At 37.4% G+C, this 19034-nt stretch overlaps 1 protein-coding gene and 1 long non-coding RNA gene across 16 annotated transcripts in view; one reads left to right on the top strand and one right to left on the bottom strand.

Annotated features, from left to right (window-relative positions):
• Positions 1–17305, bottom strand: part of CLINT1 (clathrin interactor 1) — a 59752-nt gene extending 42447 nt beyond the window's left edge. The window contains exon 1 of one of the 5 annotated variants that reach the window (XM_025434291.3): positions 16507–17305. In XM_025434291.3, the coding sequence (XP_025290076.1) occupies positions 16507–16547 (41 nt within the window). In that variant the 5' untranslated portion in view covers positions 16548–17305. Of the gene's footprint in view, positions 1–15581; positions 15654–15695; positions 15715–16304; positions 16324–16506 lie in introns of those variants that run through there. The other 4 variants (XM_025434292.3, XM_035715197.2, XM_035715198.2 and 1 more) reach the window with 4 other exon arrangements.
• LOC112651266 (uncharacterized) overlaps positions 16131–19034 on the top strand; it is a 51243-nt gene continuing 48339 nt past the window's right edge. For all 11 annotated transcript variants that reach the window (XR_007410280.1, XR_007410284.1, XR_007410275.1 and 8 more), the window contains exon 1: positions 16131–16287. This is a non-coding gene — a long non-coding RNA (uncharacterized LOC112651266). The remainder of the gene's footprint in view (positions 16288–19034) is intronic.

Raw genomic sequence — 19034 nt, 5'->3', positions numbered from 1 at the left:
TCATCTTCCAGTTAAATTCAAACCCAGTTTTTAACAAAGATACAAAAATGAAGCTTACCTGATTCCTTCTAATCCATGGATTAGAACCTCCCCTTCCTATGATGAAATAAACACTGCATTTATAATTCTTCTGAATTATATTGTGCCCTGTATAATAGCTATGAACTTAATTCCCCCTTAAAACATTAAGTTTTTAAAAACAAGTATACAGTTGATTCTCTTATTTGAGGATTCTGTGTTTGTGATTCTGCTCACTAAAATGTTCTTATTATACTAAAATCAATATTCATAGCACTTTCATGATCACTTGTGAATATGTGACTCAAATAAAAAATTTGAGTCATCTGTGTGCACATTCCCAGGTGAGGTCAAAAAGGTGAAGTTCTGCCTTGTTTTAGTTCTCATACTGTAAACTAGTATCCTTTCCCCCATCTATGCAATGACATGATTTTTCACATCTTTGTGCTTTTTATTGGTGATTTTGCTGTTTAATGACCCTCAAGCCTGGTGCTGAGGTGCTGTCTGGAGTTTCTAAGTGTAAGAAGGCTGTAAAGTGCCTTGCAGAGAAAAATACCTTGTCAGATAAGCTTTGTTCAGGTATGAGGTATAGTGTTGTTGGCCCTGAGCTCACTGTCACTGAATCAACAATATATGTATTAAATGAGATGTGTTCATATAGAAATAGACACAAAACATGGTTATGCATTGACTGCATGATGAAAATGTGAATAGAGGCCCACAGGAACCAAACTCGGGAACAATGGTTTAGTATTTGCTAATTCAGTGTTTGTGGTGACTTTGTAGAACCTATGCAAGAAATAAATGCCCGTATCGTATATTACGCATTTTTATTTCCTCTCAGTACCTAACCATGAATACCTCACGTAAAATGTGTATTTAATAACTGACCAGTGAATACATAAATGGAATCTGTAGTCTCTTAGTAACAGAGAGGGGGATGGAAGACAAATCCAGATTAAGATATGAATAGAGGGGGCTCAAATAAACACCCTCTGACCAACAAATATACAGAAAATGACATGAGCAATATCACCGTCACAAAATTTTTTTTAAAAGGGGACTGGACCAGGGGTGGGGGCTGGAGGTGGTTCGGCACCTGGCTGGCTCAGTCAGTAGAGCATGTGACTCTTGATCTCAGAGTCTTGAGTTCAAGCCCCACATTGGGTCCACATGGAGCCTACTTTAAGAAAAAAAAAAGGCTCTCCTATTTTAATATGAGGTCTTTTGAAGGCATAGCCAGAAAGACTTGTTAATTTGCTATATCCCCTAAAATTAACTTACTGACTCCTAACAAAAACTTAAAAAGTTAAGACACATTGGCACAAGAATTCTCTGTCTACAGAAACATGTAAAGAGCTAAATACTGAAATCTAAGGTTAAAAAATACTTCAGGGGCACCTGGGTGGAAGTCTGCTAGGCATCTGCCTTTGGCCTGGAGTCTTGGGATAGAGCCCCATGTTGGGCTCCCTGCTCATGGAGGAGTTGGCTTCTCTACCCATACCCACCCCCCACCTGGATCATTCTCTCTCTCTCATAAATAAGTCAAGTCTTAAAAAAAAAAAAAAAACTTTAAAAGCTTTAAACCTTCTCATGCTCAGTGTCAACTATGGATTAGTGAGCCATCAAGAGCTTCCCCTCTACAGATGCTGTAATTCTTATACAAGTAGCCCTTGCTTTGCATGGCACCTTGTTAATCGAAACTTGTATACACTGAAACCAAGTCTTTGCTTTGCACAATATGTTACCACAGAAGAGCTGTGCAAAGGAGACTGCAGAGCAGTAATTCTTGTGTATTCTTTCCGAAGTAAGGCAAATAGCACAAGCAACTGAGTACATTTTATTGCCCACTTCACATTTTATTCCATAAGATGGCCTTATTTGTTTATTGGTTTTTAGACATTTACCTAATTCATGGGCCAAGCAATGTTCTAAACCCTTTAAAAAATATTCATCTAATCTATCAACTTTATGAGGCAATTACTATTATTATTCCCAATTTATAGATGAGAAAATTGAGGCACAAAGAGGTTAAGTATCTTGCTCAAGGCCATACAACTATTAACTGGTATGCTTAGGATTTCAGCCTAGGTAGTCTGAATCCAGATAAAGGTTCAGAGCTTTTGCTCCTAACCACTTGTTATAATCACAATTTTAACCATTGCCCTTTTCTACTTGTCCTCTCTTGATCCATTATCCAACTGTGCACCAAAAGTAGCTATATCAGTGGAATCATTTCACTCCATTACTTACTGAAATTCTTCACCAGCTTCTTATTACACTTACAATAAATCCAAACTCCATGCAATGGCTGAACATTCCTTGAGACTATCTTCTTCCATTTCTTTCCATACTGTTTCCTGACTTTCTCAACAGCTCTTTCTCCACTTTGTTTATTCCATAATCCCTTCTTTCTGGAAATCTCTTTACTCTCTTTAAAAATCTTTTAAGTGGGGATGCCTGGGTAGCTCAGCGGTTGAGCGTCTGCCATCAGCTTAGGGTGTGATCCTGGGATCCGGGATCGAGTCCCATATCCGGCTCCTTGCCGGGAGCCTGCTTCTCCCTCTGCCTGTGTCTCCACCTTTCTCTCTCTGTGTCTCTCATGAATAAATAGAAATAAATCTTAAAAAAAAAAAAAAAAGGTCTCATTCATCATTCTCTCCTTCAGCTCCTTTTCTTCACGACACTTAAAAAATATAATTTTATTTGTTTTTTATTTATCTCTTTCACCAAAACTTGTTTATAGCTACACTTCAAATACCTGAAAGAGTTCTAAACGATCAATAAATATAATGAAATGAATAAACCAGGTCATCCTGAGGCTTCCTGCAATCCTTATTACAACACTTCATTCTCTGTCATATGGGTCTCTGATATGAGAAGCATACCTACAATTTTAGCCTTCTTATCAGAAATTATATAAGCATTAATATAATCTGTTAAAATCAAACAGTGTTGTATCTCCATCAAATTTCTCAAACTCTTCTACTCTTAACATGCAGCTTACTTTTATTTGCTTTATCTAAAACGTGTAATTTTGCTTTTTAATATACACACACACACAATTGGTTTTTTAATTGTTGGAAAAATCCTCTCAACATAGTAGCCAATTTTTTTCCAATTTAAGTCAAAAGGATTTCATATTCAAAATGAATTACATATTTGGTTTGCAGATAAAGTCTATACTTGAGATGCCTGGGTGGCTCAGCAGTTGAGCGTCTGCCTTTGGCTCAGGGCATGATCCCGAAGTACCAGGATTGAGTCCCAAACATGGAGCCTGCTTCTCCCTCTCCCTCTCTCTCTCTATCTCTCTGTGTCTCTCATGAATAAATAAATATATTTTTTTTAAAAAGTAAAGTCTACTCTTAAGATATACATCCAAGGATTATCTACAGAAAATTAATTCTCAGTACTTATTTCCACAAATGTTCCATACATATTTTACACTTGTTTGCTAAATGAAGTGCCAACATCCAGCATTCTAATTAGAATAGTGTTGCCATAATTGAGACTTAAATTACTTAGTAATCACTTGCTAGCATAAACAATCCAAAAACCAAAGAAGAATTATATTATGACAGAAGTATATGAATTACAGGTAGATGATGTAATAGGAAATATCATTGGAAAATACATTCTATGGAAGCATTTTATTGACATAATCAGATTATCTACAATATATAGACTTATAAAGCACGTTTTGATTTCTGTTTTTTTTTTATACTAAATTGGTTTGTGGAAAGCAAATTACACTGCTAGAAGTGGGAAGAGGAGGGGGAGAACAGCAATGTAGCTTTCTTCACATAGCTTATTCTCCTAAAGTTTAATAATATGAAAGCAAAATCTCAATTATCTAAAAGAAAATCATCACTATACTTCAAAAAACCTCTTTGTCCCATGTGCCAACTCTACTGAAGGTGTTTCTATAAAGAATTCTAACATTTTGGGATCCCTGGGTGGCGCAGCGGTTTGGCGCCTGCCTTTGGCCCAGGGCGTGATCCTGGAGACCCGGGATCGAATCCCACGTCGGGCTCCCGGTGCATGGAGCCTGCTTCTCCCTCTGCCTGTGTCTCTGCGCCTCTCTCTCTCTCTGTGACTATCATAGATAAATAAATAAATAAATAAATAAATAAATAAATAAATAAAATTAAAAAAAAAGAATTCTAACATTTTAATTGTAATAAAAATCTCTCTATATATAATCTACCCTATAATCTTTATTTAAAAAATCTGCCTCACCACTAAAAGTAACCAAAACCAGGGGTCCTCAGAGAAATGTCTGACTCCAGGGCTGAAGAATAAGCCTGAAACACCTCATGCCAGAAAGTAAGAAAGTGCTCAAAAAAACCAAACCAAAACAAAACAAAACACGTATCAAAAGGATATAGGCCTGGTTTACAAGGCTCCCATTGGTCAAATCTGTGACAATTTGAAGACTGAAATAAATAAGGACAGTATGGATTACAATCTACTGAATAAAATGCAAATCCAAAAGGGAGGGGTACATGGAAGGAGGGGGAATGAGAGCTCTTCCTTACAGTAAACTGATAAATACATACAAAGATGGAATGTGGGGGAACAGTCACCAATTGTAACCATCACACTAAAGACTAGTTCAAGCAAGAAGCATCAATAGGTGCTAAATCCAAGGGGGAGTTCGATGAGGAGAAATTTTAGACTATCTTCCCACAGACTGCTTATTAGTTACAATGAGACAACACCTTGACTTAGTGCTCAAAATTAGCAGATCATGCAGACCTGTGTTCCTACTGAAAAGGACAAGTTATTACTTAATGTAACATCCTAGCTCAGAATACATACCTGAGGAAACATCAGCTAACCTTAAATTGAGGAACAACTTTAAATATAGAAATAAAATAACTGGCCTATAATCTTAAAAAGTGCCAATATTATGAAAGGCAAAGAAAGGTTAAGGAACTCTTCATTAAAGGAGACTAAAGAGTCATGATAAATACATGATCCTGCAAAGAAGGAATGAGATGACGGACACAACTGAAATATGGATTAGAGAGAGATAGATTATTGTTTCAATGTTAAACTTCTTGAATCTGATACCCATATTGTGGTTAATAGGAAAAAAATCTCTTCTTAGGAAATGCACACTGAAGTCTTGAGGCAAAGGTGGAATGTAACCTACTTTTAAATGTATCAGAAAAGTTTATGTGTGTGTGTGTATGTGTGTAGACAAAGTGGAAGAGGAAGAAAAGAGAACTTCAAGCAAATACGGTAAAATCTTAAAAATTAGTGAACCAAGATAAAGGATATACAGGTGTTTCCCCTAGAATTCTTAGAATTTCAGGATAAAAAGTTATTTAGAAATTTGCCTAATTGCACAATATAGTAAATCTACTAAATGCCACTGAATTCAGAACTTTAAAAATGGTTGATTTTATATGATTCTCACCACAAAAAAATTTTTTTTTCATTTGTCTAAGTAACATACATAATTTGGAACGAAGTCAAACATCATGAAAATGGTTGGGTTTATGACCTTTTCATTCTGAGATATCATTTTCTTGAATCTATAATTTGGAGAACATTTAGTTCAGTCTTGAACTAGGCAATGACTAGCTTTTGCAAGTGCAATCATTCTTCCATTAAAACATCAAAGAGTTTAGATGCAAAGTGAATGTTATGCTTTCAGATACAGAATGTAGAATTTTAAATGTTAAAGTTTATCAGAGTTAAAACACATGATGAAATTTATGCATATCTGACTTTTATAATTAATGTCATTTTATATTTAATTTATAGTAAAAGGAATAATTAGTAATATAACATAAGCCTATTTTATCCTTCTGGTACACCAAACACCACATCTCCTCCCCCAAACCATGTTATTAGCATGTCATGCAATCCTTAAGTACTTATATGAGTAAAAAGTCCTAATGGTTAAACATTTTACTCAACTAATAAACAGGCCAAAAACACCCCCAATGAAGCTCTTAGAACTGTTCTAGTTCCAAAGTTTCCATGTAACACAGTAACCTATTACCATATTTAATGACAAGTTAATAAAAGCTAGCAAAATGTTATATTTAGATACAATCATGATAGAATATTTATGACTCTAAATAACTAGGACACCCATTCCCTCTTGCTAGAAAAACTTTTAGTAGAATATTTAGCATAAAATATTTATTTGAAAGTTGTTTTGGAAATACCAGTCATTACAAATTCAACATTATCAATTCAAGTACAAGTTCCTCAAGTGCAATTTCTAATAAATTTTAAAAGCCTAACCTCCCAAGGTAATAAATTTTAAAAGCCTAAGCTCTCAAAGTCCTGTTGTTGTTGTTTTTTAAGTATGGAATATTGTATCTATTCAACAACTAAAGCCACTCCTACCCTGTACTTAAAGCAACTTTAGACTTGCATTGTTTTGTATGTAAGTTTAATGGTGAAACAAGTTTTCACTACTGATGGCAGTTGTTTAAGGCCTCTTGCACAGGTGAGTTAGCAAATCAAATTTTTGTTTTATAAAGAAAGGTCAGTGTCACATTTTTCTTGTCAGTAGGTATCATATATTAAACTGGTTTCACAAACAGATCAAATATCCAAGGTATTAAAAAAATAAATATAGTGTTAAGAATTTTATTTGTGTTATAGATCCCAATTCTAGTTTTTACAGGTATGGATAAAGTAGCTACTAAAATAATTTTAATAGTAAAGATTTTACTGTTAATGGGGCTTAAAAGTTTATTTAAAAATTTCTACCAACATTTAAATCTCTATTAATTAAACTAATCTAAGGGATAATAGTCTTTGTTCATCTCTTTTAATTTTGGGTTATCACTCTTCAAAGCTCACAATGACAGAACTAAATAAAACAAAAGCAATGAAGAATTTACTGAGAATACAGTGATAATATTTCCAGAATATATTAAGTCATTTAATTCTCTTAACAGTCCTGGAAGGCAGACCTTATCCCATTTTATATAGCAAAAGTGGACAAAATCTCTTAACTTATCACGCCTCCCTTCCAATTACTCCTTCTACCTTTCATTTAAAGATTTCTTTCTTTGAGAGAGGGAGAGAATCTCAAGCAGACCCCCTCCCCCACTGTGTAGGGAGTCCAAAGGCCAGGCTTGACCTCACAACCCTGAGATTATGACCTGAGCCGAAATCAAGAGTCAGATGCTCAGCTAACTGAGCCACCCAGGTGCCTCACCACCCCTCATTTAGAAATAAGATTGAAATCCAAAGAAATTTTCTTGGCTTGCACATACTCATGACCAGTATCTTTAAATATGTGGCATTTTATTTAAAATACCTTATTAAGGCAATTTTATTAAATGTATTACCTGACTTCTTCAGGAAAAAAAAATTCTAAAAAGAAGTACTGAAATTAGCTAACCTTAAAAAAAAAAAAGTATAAAACGCTTCTAAGAGAATGACAAATGGATAAAAAAAATTCTGTACTAGGACAACATGTGAAAATTACATCTTTGTAGACACAAATGCTTGATATTGTATAGTGTGATTACATGAGTGATTTTTTTCATTTCTACCTGATTAAGTTCAGAAACACTGCTAAATATCAAACATTAACCAAAGCATGTAACTAAAAATCCCATCAACAATGCTAAAATGACAAATCCTGCACCTACTTCAATAGTGGTAAGTTTGTAAAACTACTTCTATATGAAGTAGAATACTTGATAATTTGTTTAAATTAAGGTTTTCATTTTTCACCCTTGATTAAACTTAGATTTATCCAAGTGTATTTCCAAGTCCAAAAAGCTAGACTCAACTTTTCTGACATACAGGATATTACCTCCAGAACTGCACTACCAAAATTTTCAAACCTTTATAACTTATTTCTCCTCAAGATCTTAAAAAAACCAAATATCTATACTTGAAATTATTTAATTTCAATTATTTGGAGTAGGAAGGGCACTTCCTTTTGCAATGGAACACTGTAATACTTCTCAGACAGTATTCACTGATGTCATCCTATGCTTGGGATCATTTGGGAGCAGGTTCTTATCAGTGAATGTACATCATTATGTGACCAGTTTCATATTTTGTACTTCATTTTTGATACCTTATTCAGCTTCATCTTTTTTTTTAAGCAAATACACTTAAAAAAAAAGTATCTCAGGATTTTTTTTTTTTTTTTTTTAACGACTGCACTCATTTATTTATGAGAGAGAGAGAGAGGCAGAGACATTGGCAGAGGGAGAAGCAGACTCCTTGCAGAGGCCTGATGCAGGACTCAATTCCGGACTCGGGATCACAACCTGAGCCAAAGGCAGATGCTTAACCACTGAGCTACCCAGGTGCCCCAGCAGGATGTATCTCTTTCATGAAGCTTTTGCTGTCTTATTCTTTTTATTCTCTGAATTACAACAGTATTTACATCCTGTACCTGAATTTTAGATATCATATTATCTGGTATTATTCCCTATTTCTTTTTTATGTTCTTTTCATGTATATCTGCTTGATAGAATCATATGCTATCACTGGAACCATAAGGTTTCTCTCTCATTTTATAGTACTCCACAGCACACATGGCAGATATTTATGAGCACTCAATGAAGCCAAGATTATAAGGGACAGCCAAGATTATAAGGTTACCAATAATGTATTTTCAGTTACTACATAACACTTAAATATTTAAAACCTATGCCAAAAACATTATACTTGGATAAGTATACAAAAGACTATGGAATATATTCCTAAATGCTCAATCTGAAGAAAAAATTGGACATAAATTACAGATTAATACAACTAAAGGGATAGCAAAGACCACAACCTAAAGATCAAAGGATTATGTGAATTTATTAAAGTTGTGGAAGTTGGTTAGAAGACTACAAATTCTAAAGTGCATAATATGGCTCATAAATGTTACATTTTTTAGGATTAAGTAGTGAGCACCTTCACTACAATAGTTAAGATTGTCTTTTGCACCTACACAGACATCTGTTTGCTTCCCTTCTCTGAGGGGCATCCAATTGACAGACATTATTCAAAGTACTGCGAGAGTTCAGAAAATTGTTCTTTTATGATGGTATATACAGGGGAAAAAAAACACCAAATTTGGCTCACAAACTTAGGAATTATGAATTTCTTTCCAAGTAATTTTTAATTTTATAAGGTATGTGCTACTCACCTTTTATTATAATAAAATAAAGCATCTTTTTATTTAAATAATGTCTTGTAAAAGTTAGCAAATACTGCTTAATATATGTCCTGAAAGCAGACACCTAGATTTAAATCTAGACTCTATTTTCTAGATGTGGTACTTTGGCAAGTTCCTGGACTTCTCTGTGGCCCATTTCCTCAATAAACTGAAGATGACATGTACAACTGTTTTTGGCACATGGCAAATGCTAAATAACTATTAGCTTTTATTAAAAATAAAATTTAAAATATCGTGACTTAGAAGATTCACTTGGTAATATAAATTGGCTTATCAGATTTAACAGTCAAAAAATTTATTGAGCACCTACTATATGTCATACACTGTTCTAAGAGTTAGTAATATAGTAATAAACAAAACAAAGTCCCTCCCTTTAAGAAGTTTACATCCCAGAAGTAGCAGAAGAATACATGTAAATAAGCAAGTAGAGGGGAAAAGAGTGAAGTAGGTCAAAGTATGCTATGTTATATAGAGAATAAACAGAATCAGGCAGTTGGTGGTAGATGAGGTCAGAGGGGGCAGCAGAGAGGCAGTACAAATGCAGGCTGGGAGGCAGTGAGATGGTAAGTGACTGAAGAGCTCCGAGGCAGATCTGATTTAGTATTTCTGAAGAATTACCAGTGCTATGTGGAGAGATTATAGGGTTAAAATTTTTATTTGGCTTCGTGAAAAATAAGCCACACTTCAAAGCCCATTCAGTACTCAACTTATAAATATAAGCCAAAAACATTAAACTAAGGAATATATTATTTAACCACTGTGGTTTAATTGTAAATAAAAATAATTTTAATCATAAAACCGCAAGTGGGAGAATGAGTATGTGAAATATCAAGAGGAAAAAAAACCCTCAGTATATTACACTGGTCTTTAATGATTTGCTAAAAGTACATGAAAACAAATTATGAGAGAAACAAAAAACTGAATTTTGAATGCATGCATTTTTTCTATTTAAGAAATTTAAGGCGGGCAGCCTGGGTGGCTCAGCGGTTTAGCACCTGCCTTCGGCCCAGGGCATAATCCTGGAGACCCAGGATGGAGTCCCATGTCGGGCTCCCTGCATGGAGCCTGCTTCTCCCTCTGCCTGTGTCTCTGCCTCTCTCTCTCTCTCTCTCTGTCTCTCATGAATAAATGAAATCTTTTTTTAAAAAAATTTAAGGCTATCTAGATGAAAAAAATTTTTAAGTTTTTATTTATTTGAGAGAGAGAGAGAGAGAGTGCGTGCGTGTGTGGGGCGGGGGGCGGGGGGCAGGTACAGTAGGAGACTGAGCAGCAGACTGCCCACTACGCAGGAAAGCCTATGCAGGGCTTAATCCCAAGATCTGGGATCATGACCTGAACTGAAGGCAGAGCATACCCGACTGAGCCACCCACCCAAGCGCCGTTAGATGAGAATTTTTGAGTGAAACGTTTCAAAAGCATGCATACACATTTACCACATAGTGGTGAATTTATGTGGATGTTAAAATTATTTACATTTGAATTATGTAGAACCTAAATACTCAACTAAGAATTTAACAACTAAACAAAATTCATATGTCAAAAGACATTCTAATTGGCACACTTTCCTTAAGTACAAAACATGCCTATTTATTGCACATTAACAAAATTATTCATATCTAATAGTTCATTAGTTAAATCTATCCATAAGTCATAAATAGCTATAAATTGGTTCCAACATGGGAATACAGTACATTCTTTTACCTGTATTTTGTTTTTAGGCTAAAGAGCTCCGGTAAGCCAAAAATTTTTTTGCCAACTTGGGAGAATGGTTGAAGAATTGGAAAGGCCTTTCTGCAATGTGCTTTCCTTGTATATATTGCTCATCTACTGTCAGAGATCACAAATTTGATATATTGTAGAGGTTTCTTTTTCTTGATACTATTCAGTTTAAGAATAAGCCATCAATTTCAATTTGCCTTCAAAAAAATAAATCTTTTTACGTTTTTAAGAGGAATGTTTATATTAGCCCTATCTTTAAAATCTTAAAAAAATACAAAACAAACTGAACAAAAATCACCAGATAGAAATTGCAGGACGTCTTCCCAAAGACTCTTCCCCAAAATATCTTTTTAAAGAGTTATTTCTGTAATATGCCTTACAATATTAAAGTAAAAGCATTTATAACTTGGTGAAAACAACACATGGCATATGTATTAGAAATACTTATGAGTTTTCCTATATGTAGGTCAAGATGTCCACTCAGATGAAGAACTTTATGAAAGAGTGCCCACTGAAAATAATGATTCATGGATTAAGACACAGTTCTTACATACTTCTAAATAATGTGGTCTGACAACATCTTCATTCTTTTAAACACTCTATCCTTTTGATTTTTTCGTTATAAATTTTCTGTATTACATAATAACAGTAGGCATTTCAAGAGTTTATTTTATGTCAAATAATATGCTAATTGTTTCACATGAATTTACTCCTAACAAGAACCCTGTAAAATAAATATCATCTCCAATTCCTAGGTAGAAAAATGTAGAGATGTTGTTCCAATGCCCAAGACCACTGTTTCTTAGCAGCAGACCTAGGATTTTAATCCAGTTCTGATTTCTAAACCAAACTGCTTCACAGATCCATTAAATATCACCTGGAGATATAGTTGGAGAATGAGTTTTGCTAGCAAATAACTATAAAAACATAAGGATGGACAAACACACATAAGTAGACTAAACAAGAAAAACTTACAAAGTGACGCCTTTAAAAAAAAAAAAAAAGTTGAATATATTGTCCCAGAATGTTAAGTAATGTCAGCTGAGGCTAAAATGTACTTTTTAACAGCTAGATATATCTTAATATGAAAGATAAAATAGTAAACTTTCTTCAAGATTAAAATGTTACTTAAGCAACCTATACTCTTTTTTTCCTGGAAGAAATGTTAAATAAACATTAGAAATAAGAAAATAATACAAGAGCATAGAAAAAGGTTCAACTGTGGAGACACACTGTAGGAACTGTGAGTACTAGTAAGTGGTACTCAAAATTTTAAAAAAGCCAAGTACTTTTAGTGGATATATCAGTAAATAGATGAAAAACTACTTGTAAACTAACACTAGGGCACAGAAAAACATAAGAGGCAACTACGTGATTTTTAAAAGCATTCTGACAATAGTACTAAATAGGCTAATTTAAACTACAGAAATGCTGGCAGAAGATAAACTCTTCTTTCTTTTGAATTAAATTCTAATATCTTCTTATAACTACTTACTAGAAGAGAAGGATAATTAATTATTCAGCAATAACAATTCTCTGTATCTGGTTCCCAAAAAATTAATATGGGAAGACTGAAAAGCTGACAATCATGTTTGCTTTCAAATTCTAAGAAGCACACAGAACAGAGATTTACTGGTAAGATAGGGAAAAAAAGGGGGAAACCATCTGTGACTAAAAGGCAAAGCTGGTAAGTTCAAATTGTAGCATATTTGTAATGGAAAGTTCCTTGAAGGTAGGTATTGTACTTTTTGCAAGTTCAGAAAATATAGTACTACTCCAAAAAACAATTAATGTATTATCTGTTGAAAAAACTGAATAAACTATTTTCTATAAAAGCCAAAAGTTCTCCTGCTGGGGTCTAAACTAGAATAGTAATTTCTGTAGGTCTATTACATAAGCTAAACATGTAGGAGCTAAAAATTCACATAACATCAACAAAGATCAACTTATGGGGGAAATGCAAAGCTATGCTTAAGAAAATGACTTAAAATGGACTATCTATAGCAGCTGCCTATGTATAGGAGTTAGCCAGCACTATTTGAATCACTATCATAAAAAGAGTAAGGGCCACCGATAAAATAGAGTCACCATTAATATTACTTCCTGAGATGAAAGAAAAGGATTAGCGGGGCTTGAATAATAACCAGGAGTTGTGATCCACCACTATCATGTCACTTTCACTGTATCTCCCAAATATGGAGAAAAAGTAGATCAGAACTGCAGCAACTTTCAATTTATACTATGTATGGGCTGACAAAATATAAAAGTATCCAGTTTTATTACAAGAAGGCAGGTCACCCAATAATGGTCAAGCTAGTCCTAGTTGGTGGGAGTAGTGCCACTTATCCTTTCCTGCCACAGCTGCCTTTTATGCAACTTGAGTAGGAGCGGGAGGAAACTGGTCCTCTAAGCCCCGGCTGGCCGATGACTTTATCTGCTTTTCCTCAGTGTTCTGCAAAACAAGCCATTTAATACTACCAGGAGGTGCAACAATTGTGGAAAATACCTCTTCACTCTCCAGGTCCTCAAGCTCTCAAAAGCCAGTATTTGAAATACATCATTACACTTCAGAATGCCGCCATACTTGATCTAACTATAGCTCCAGGAAACACATTTTGAAAGAGTGTATTTATCTTTCTGAAATAAACCTCACTGGGTAGGGATATCTGCTAAACAAAAGTCCTAGTTTTCCTGAGTCATGGGTTGCACTTATTTACTGCATAAAGCATTTAAATATAACATTTATTGATTACCACTCAAAAAAATTCCCTTTCCAGCTGAAAGTGTCTTTGGAGTATAATGACTTTCCAAAATTTATCTGCTATTATGAAATACTAGTTCCATTTCTTTCCCCCCAGTGGAAATTCAGGGGTCCTAACAGCCACTGAGGTTGGAAATAGTCCTTCTCTATGCCAGTCCCCTCATTTTACAGATAAGGAATCTATAATCTGGAGATTTATTGTGATTCTCTCTAAAATTACCCTTATGGCTAGCTTAAAAAGGCAGTATCAAAATCTGAACCCAGGTTTCCAAAACCCCTAACTAGTGCCCTTAGTCCAATTTTTCTGAGGAGTCCTTAATCACTTCATCCTTTCTTCAAGTTCCCTCAGTACTAATATTATCCCTCTAATAATCAAAGTGGCCATTCTATAGATCTGTACCTCCTCCACTATGGCATTTTAAGGTGAAGAGTCTAACTGGACACAGTGCCATAGGTAATGGTTCTGTAAGATGCTTATATTGAGGGAAGAACTTCTTCTCTCCTGCCAGTGAAAGATGAAAATTAAATTCTGAGTATTTATCAGTAAAATAACCTCACATCTTAATATGTGTCAGACATTCACAAAAGCTTTAAAAAGCACTTGGTGGCAACACTCTTACATGTTCTTGAGTAACTTGGTTCAAGTCTCCATTTTCAATTGGGTAGTAAAAAGGAAGATAGATGTTCTTTATCAACAACCGTTCTCCCATAATGACTTGATAACCTACTTTCCTGGCAAATTTAACCCGAACACTTGAAGATTAATAGCATAGGTGATAAAGACAAACAACATGAACTGTACAAGAACAGCAAGAACATTGTCTTGATTTCCGTCTCTTGAAAAATATACAGTTTCTGCAATTTGTGAGTACCACAAATTTAGTCCTCTAAGATAACAAGGTGTTCTTAGCGGTTTTCTTTTGCTGTTCTCTGACTTAGAAATAGTTTTGTAGAGACTTTTAAACTTTTAAAAACTATTTAAGCCAGTATCTAAGTCTTTGTATCATATGTTAAAAAACAACCAATGATCCAGTAGGGCATGCACAGCACCCATAGGAAAAAAAAAATTGACAGATAAAGAACAACTAATGAAACTAGATCTGGAAAAGAACCATGATTTTATCTTTAGAAAGCAGAAGGCATATAAATAGCAAAATAAGCCCAAAATACATGTCTGAAGGCTTAACCGTCGTCAAATGAATAGTTTTTAATTTAAATTCAATTTGCCAACATATAACACCCAGTGCTCATCTCATCAAGTGCCTTCCTCACTGCCCGTCACCCAGCTACCCCATCCCCCCACCTGTCAATTGAGTAGTGGATAAAGGAAAATTATTAAAGCAGACCATTTTCAAATGTGGACTTCTCTTCCAATGTTTATCTCCCTCTCAATGCAGACATCTGCTACAGTTATCAAAAGTATACTGATCTAAACACACCGTGTTAAGGGCTTGATATGTGAAACCTTTAGCCCTTAATCTTCACAACATTGTAAGGTAGGTATCTATCATTATTTTTACACTGCACCTAAGAGAACTGGGGCACATAATTGAGTAACTTGCCAAGGTTACACAGCTCGAACCCATCTCTGCAGGTTCTGAAACCTGTGTTTCTTTAGGCGCTCTACTGCCCTGGTGGCACAGCAAATTTGAAAATACGGTCAAACTCTTCAAGTTCTGTCTGATGCATTATTATCCAAGCCACTATAAACTTTTGTTTTGTTTTGTTTTGTTTTTTCAGGGATTTTTCTGGTGTCAAGAAAGACTCAATAGTGTGCCATCTACACTTCCTGATTTTAGGCTGGGTCAATGTCACAAACGTTTCGGTCACCACACGTTGCCTAATCGTTAGAACCCAAAACGAAGAGGACTGGTTAAATTCCTAAACTTTATTTCCCGCTGGCCTAAAAGAACTTACTTAGCCACTGTTGTGTCCGTTAGGTGTTAAGGGTTTTTTCTTCAGCGTAGTGACGTGAGGCATTCAAGTCATCGCTTAAGTCTTAATGGAAATCATCTATATTAGTCATTTTACCTGTCAGAGCAGTTCAAAGCACATCAACAGGACATAAACCTGGGTTGCTGCCTTCTTTAGGGGAGATTTCTTAATGACCTGTTAATTAAACCGAATGGAACAAGCAGCCCTCCAAAAATGAAGCGTAGTGGAAAAGGAAACAACAGAGGGAAAGAAGAATCACAAGCCAAGCCGGGCGGTGATCTACTTTCTCTAGTCTTGGAAAAGCCAAGAAAGGATGAACCGATCCTCTTGAGCAACTTCAGCCTGACCACAATGGCCACTTGTTACACCTACCACCCACTCCAGCACTTCGGGTTCACGAGGAACGGAAAGAAACCCAGTACGCTCGAGCGCACGACCCGACCCGACCCGACCCGACCCGGCCTGCGGGCTCCGCGCCGCACCCCGGGGCACACACGGGGTCAGCGCGCGGCGCCCCTCACCCCCCCTCACCCCTCACCCCCAAGTCTCCGCTGCCGCCCCGAAGGCAAAGCCCGCCCAGCCTGGGGCCAAGCCAGTCCTCGGACGGGGCAGTGACCCAGCTCTCGACCACCCCGCGCCCTCCCTTGGCCGCAGGCGCCCTGCCCAGACGGACGGCGGGAGGAGCAAGGTGAGGAAGGCCCGCACCGCAGGGGAGGGGGGGTCCCTTCCCAGCCTCGCCGGTCTGGACGAGCCCCGGGCCGGGAGAGGGCCGGCCGCCGCCATGATGGGGCTGGCCGAGCCGGGGGGCGTGACGCGGGCGGCCCCGGGCCCCGGGCGGCGGGCCAGCTCCCCTTCCCCTCCCCCGCCCCTGCGTGGGCCCCGGCCGCAGCTGACCCCCAGTACTCACGCTTTGTCCACCAGCTCCCGCACCTTCCACATGTTCAACATCGTGCCCCGCGCGGGCCGAGCCGCCGCCTCCCTCCCCTGATCCCCACGGGCCCCGGGACACTTCCGCGCCGGGGCAGGTCCAGGCCGGGGTCGCCGCCGCCGCCCTCCGCCTCCAACTCCCCCAGTTAGGTCCTCCTCTAGCCACAGCCGCGGCGCCGCCGGTGACACGTCGAGACGCGGGGGCAGAGGCGCTGCGTGGGGCGGAAGTGCCCGGCTTTCCGCCCGCTGCGCGCGGGGCACGCCGGGACTTGTAGTTCTCTGCGCGCCTAGCCACCCGCTTAAGCAGAGAGGGTTGGTGTGATAAGTTTGGTACTATTTGCGTCAGGCTTTCCCAGTCCTTTGCACCCTTCCCGGTGCCTCTGACCTTCGGAACCAGAAGCTCGGGGAGGAGGAGGGGGAGGAGGAGAGGGAGGAGGAGGGGGAGACGGAGCAGCAGTCTATGCTTTAACGGATCCTCAAGTGTCAGAAGCAGCACTGGTATAGGATCTAGCCGCACCCAAACTTTGAAATGTAGAGCATTGCTTCTCCCCAGAAACAGTCCACAGCGTGCTGTGATTTTGTGCCTTCAAATTGAAGAGATTTCCGTGTAAAACAAGTCTTGTTAAAATATTACCTGAGAAAATACAGAACAAATCATATGCAAACAGTCCAGAAAAAAAAAGAGAGAGAAATACAAAAGTATTGCAATGTTATTAATAATGACTATACAGAAACGTTATTGCTATATGTATGCCTTCCTCATTGACAGAAGCATCACTGTATTTGGCTCCAAATATACTTTCTACTTAGAGCCTGAATTTTCATACCTGTAAGTTGAAGAGGTTGTATTCTAAAACTTATTCCATGCTACTATCCCACTATGATGCAGTGGTTTTATATTTAGATGGCTACTTAATATCCTCTTTAGATACTTTATCATAAAGCTCAGAAATTTAGTTCACACTCTATCTGGAACTAGAAAGGCAACATTAGGACACATCCAACAACTTGACAAGCATTTATTCCTAAGTCCAAGTATACACATACATACCGCATTGGGTGTTTTATTGTAATGGCTGCTGTCACTTCATTTCTCATTCATTCATTTTTTTTAAAACAATGTTCATGTTAAAGTTGCAAGAAACCTTAAAATTCATTTGATCCAACTGCCTAAATTTTACAGTGCTTTTCATTCTACAAATACTTACTGAGAATTTTCTGTCTGCTAGGAGTTGGGAACAAGACCTACAAGCCCTCAGCTCTCTAGGATCTTAAGGGTCTTTGGAGCAAATATAAAAATCAAGGAAACATTTAAGGTAATTGCAGATAGATAGTGGTTGAAAACAGAAGATAATATTATAGGGAATGATGTTAGAGGAAAATAACAGGGAGTATTTAGGGCCTCTTTGAGGACACTATATTTAAGCTAAAACTTGAATGATGAAAAGGAGCTTGCCATAAAAAAAGATCTGCAAGAAAAGAATATCTGGTGGAGGGAACAGATGAAGACTCTGATTCACAAGGGAGAAGGGAGATTAATTGCTGCCAGTTATGATGCATGTTAACAATGATCCTAAATCAAGAACCCAGAACTTCTGACCCCTAGTTCCTCAGGTCAAGTCACCCCTTCGCACGGCATCCACTTAGTTACTGGAAGCATCTTTGAAAAGGGTTTTAATACAGCTTTAGGATTAAGGCCTTAAAAAAAAAAAAAAAAAAGGGAGGATTAAGGCCTAAGAGAGACAAGTTGAAAGAATTGCCAGACAGAAAAGTATCAAAAGCAGAAATTGGGACAAATCTATCTCAAATCTTTGTCAAGATAGGAGTGCTTGGGCAGACATAAAGTGAATTGGATTGGTGGGGGAGGAGAGGCAGGGAAAGATGAGCAGAGATAGGTGGAGAAATGGGGCTTTCAAATGAGGAGTTTGTTTCCTGTAGAAAGGACTGTCCAGCCCCAGTGAGATTCAAAGGATGGAATGTGGCCAGAGGAGATAAGGAAGAGAACTACCTTGCAAAAACAATAGCTCAGCAAGTTAACTTTCAAACAAGCAGGTCCAGGGTACACCAACAGAATGGGACTGGCATAAAAATAAGCATCTTCCCTGCCCCGGGCCTGTTTGCACATTCATAGCAATTCACAATCAGCCTCACTAGAATCACCTTGAGAGTAAAATGTCACTGTCTACCTTGTTTCAACACCAGGTTTGGAAGTGCCTAGACTTATTCCCCGAGTTGTCATGCTGGGGCTAGAATGTAACACCGAAAAACTAGCCTGTCTAACTTTGATTCAAGAGAATCCCTAATGGACTCAGGAGAACCAGACAAGGAGAGTTTGTTAAAAAGTGGTCTCCAAAGACTAACCATTTGCATGTCAACAAAGTGTTCCATTTTTGCCTTATATCTTGCAAGTTTGGGAGCAGTTTCCATAGTAACTTCTTTGTGGCAATTTAAATGTGTCCATTGTAGAAAAATAAATGAGAAAATGTCCCACTCACCCCCCTCTTCAGG

This window comes from Canis lupus, chromosome 4, assembly GCF_003254725.2.
Source record: "Canis lupus dingo isolate Sandy chromosome 4, ASM325472v2, whole genome shotgun sequence".
Lineage (NCBI taxonomy): Eukaryota > Metazoa > Chordata > Mammalia > Carnivora > Canidae > Canis > Canis lupus.
The sequence above is the reverse complement of the archived record's forward strand: the minus strand, read 5'-3'. Positions and strand labels throughout refer to the sequence as shown.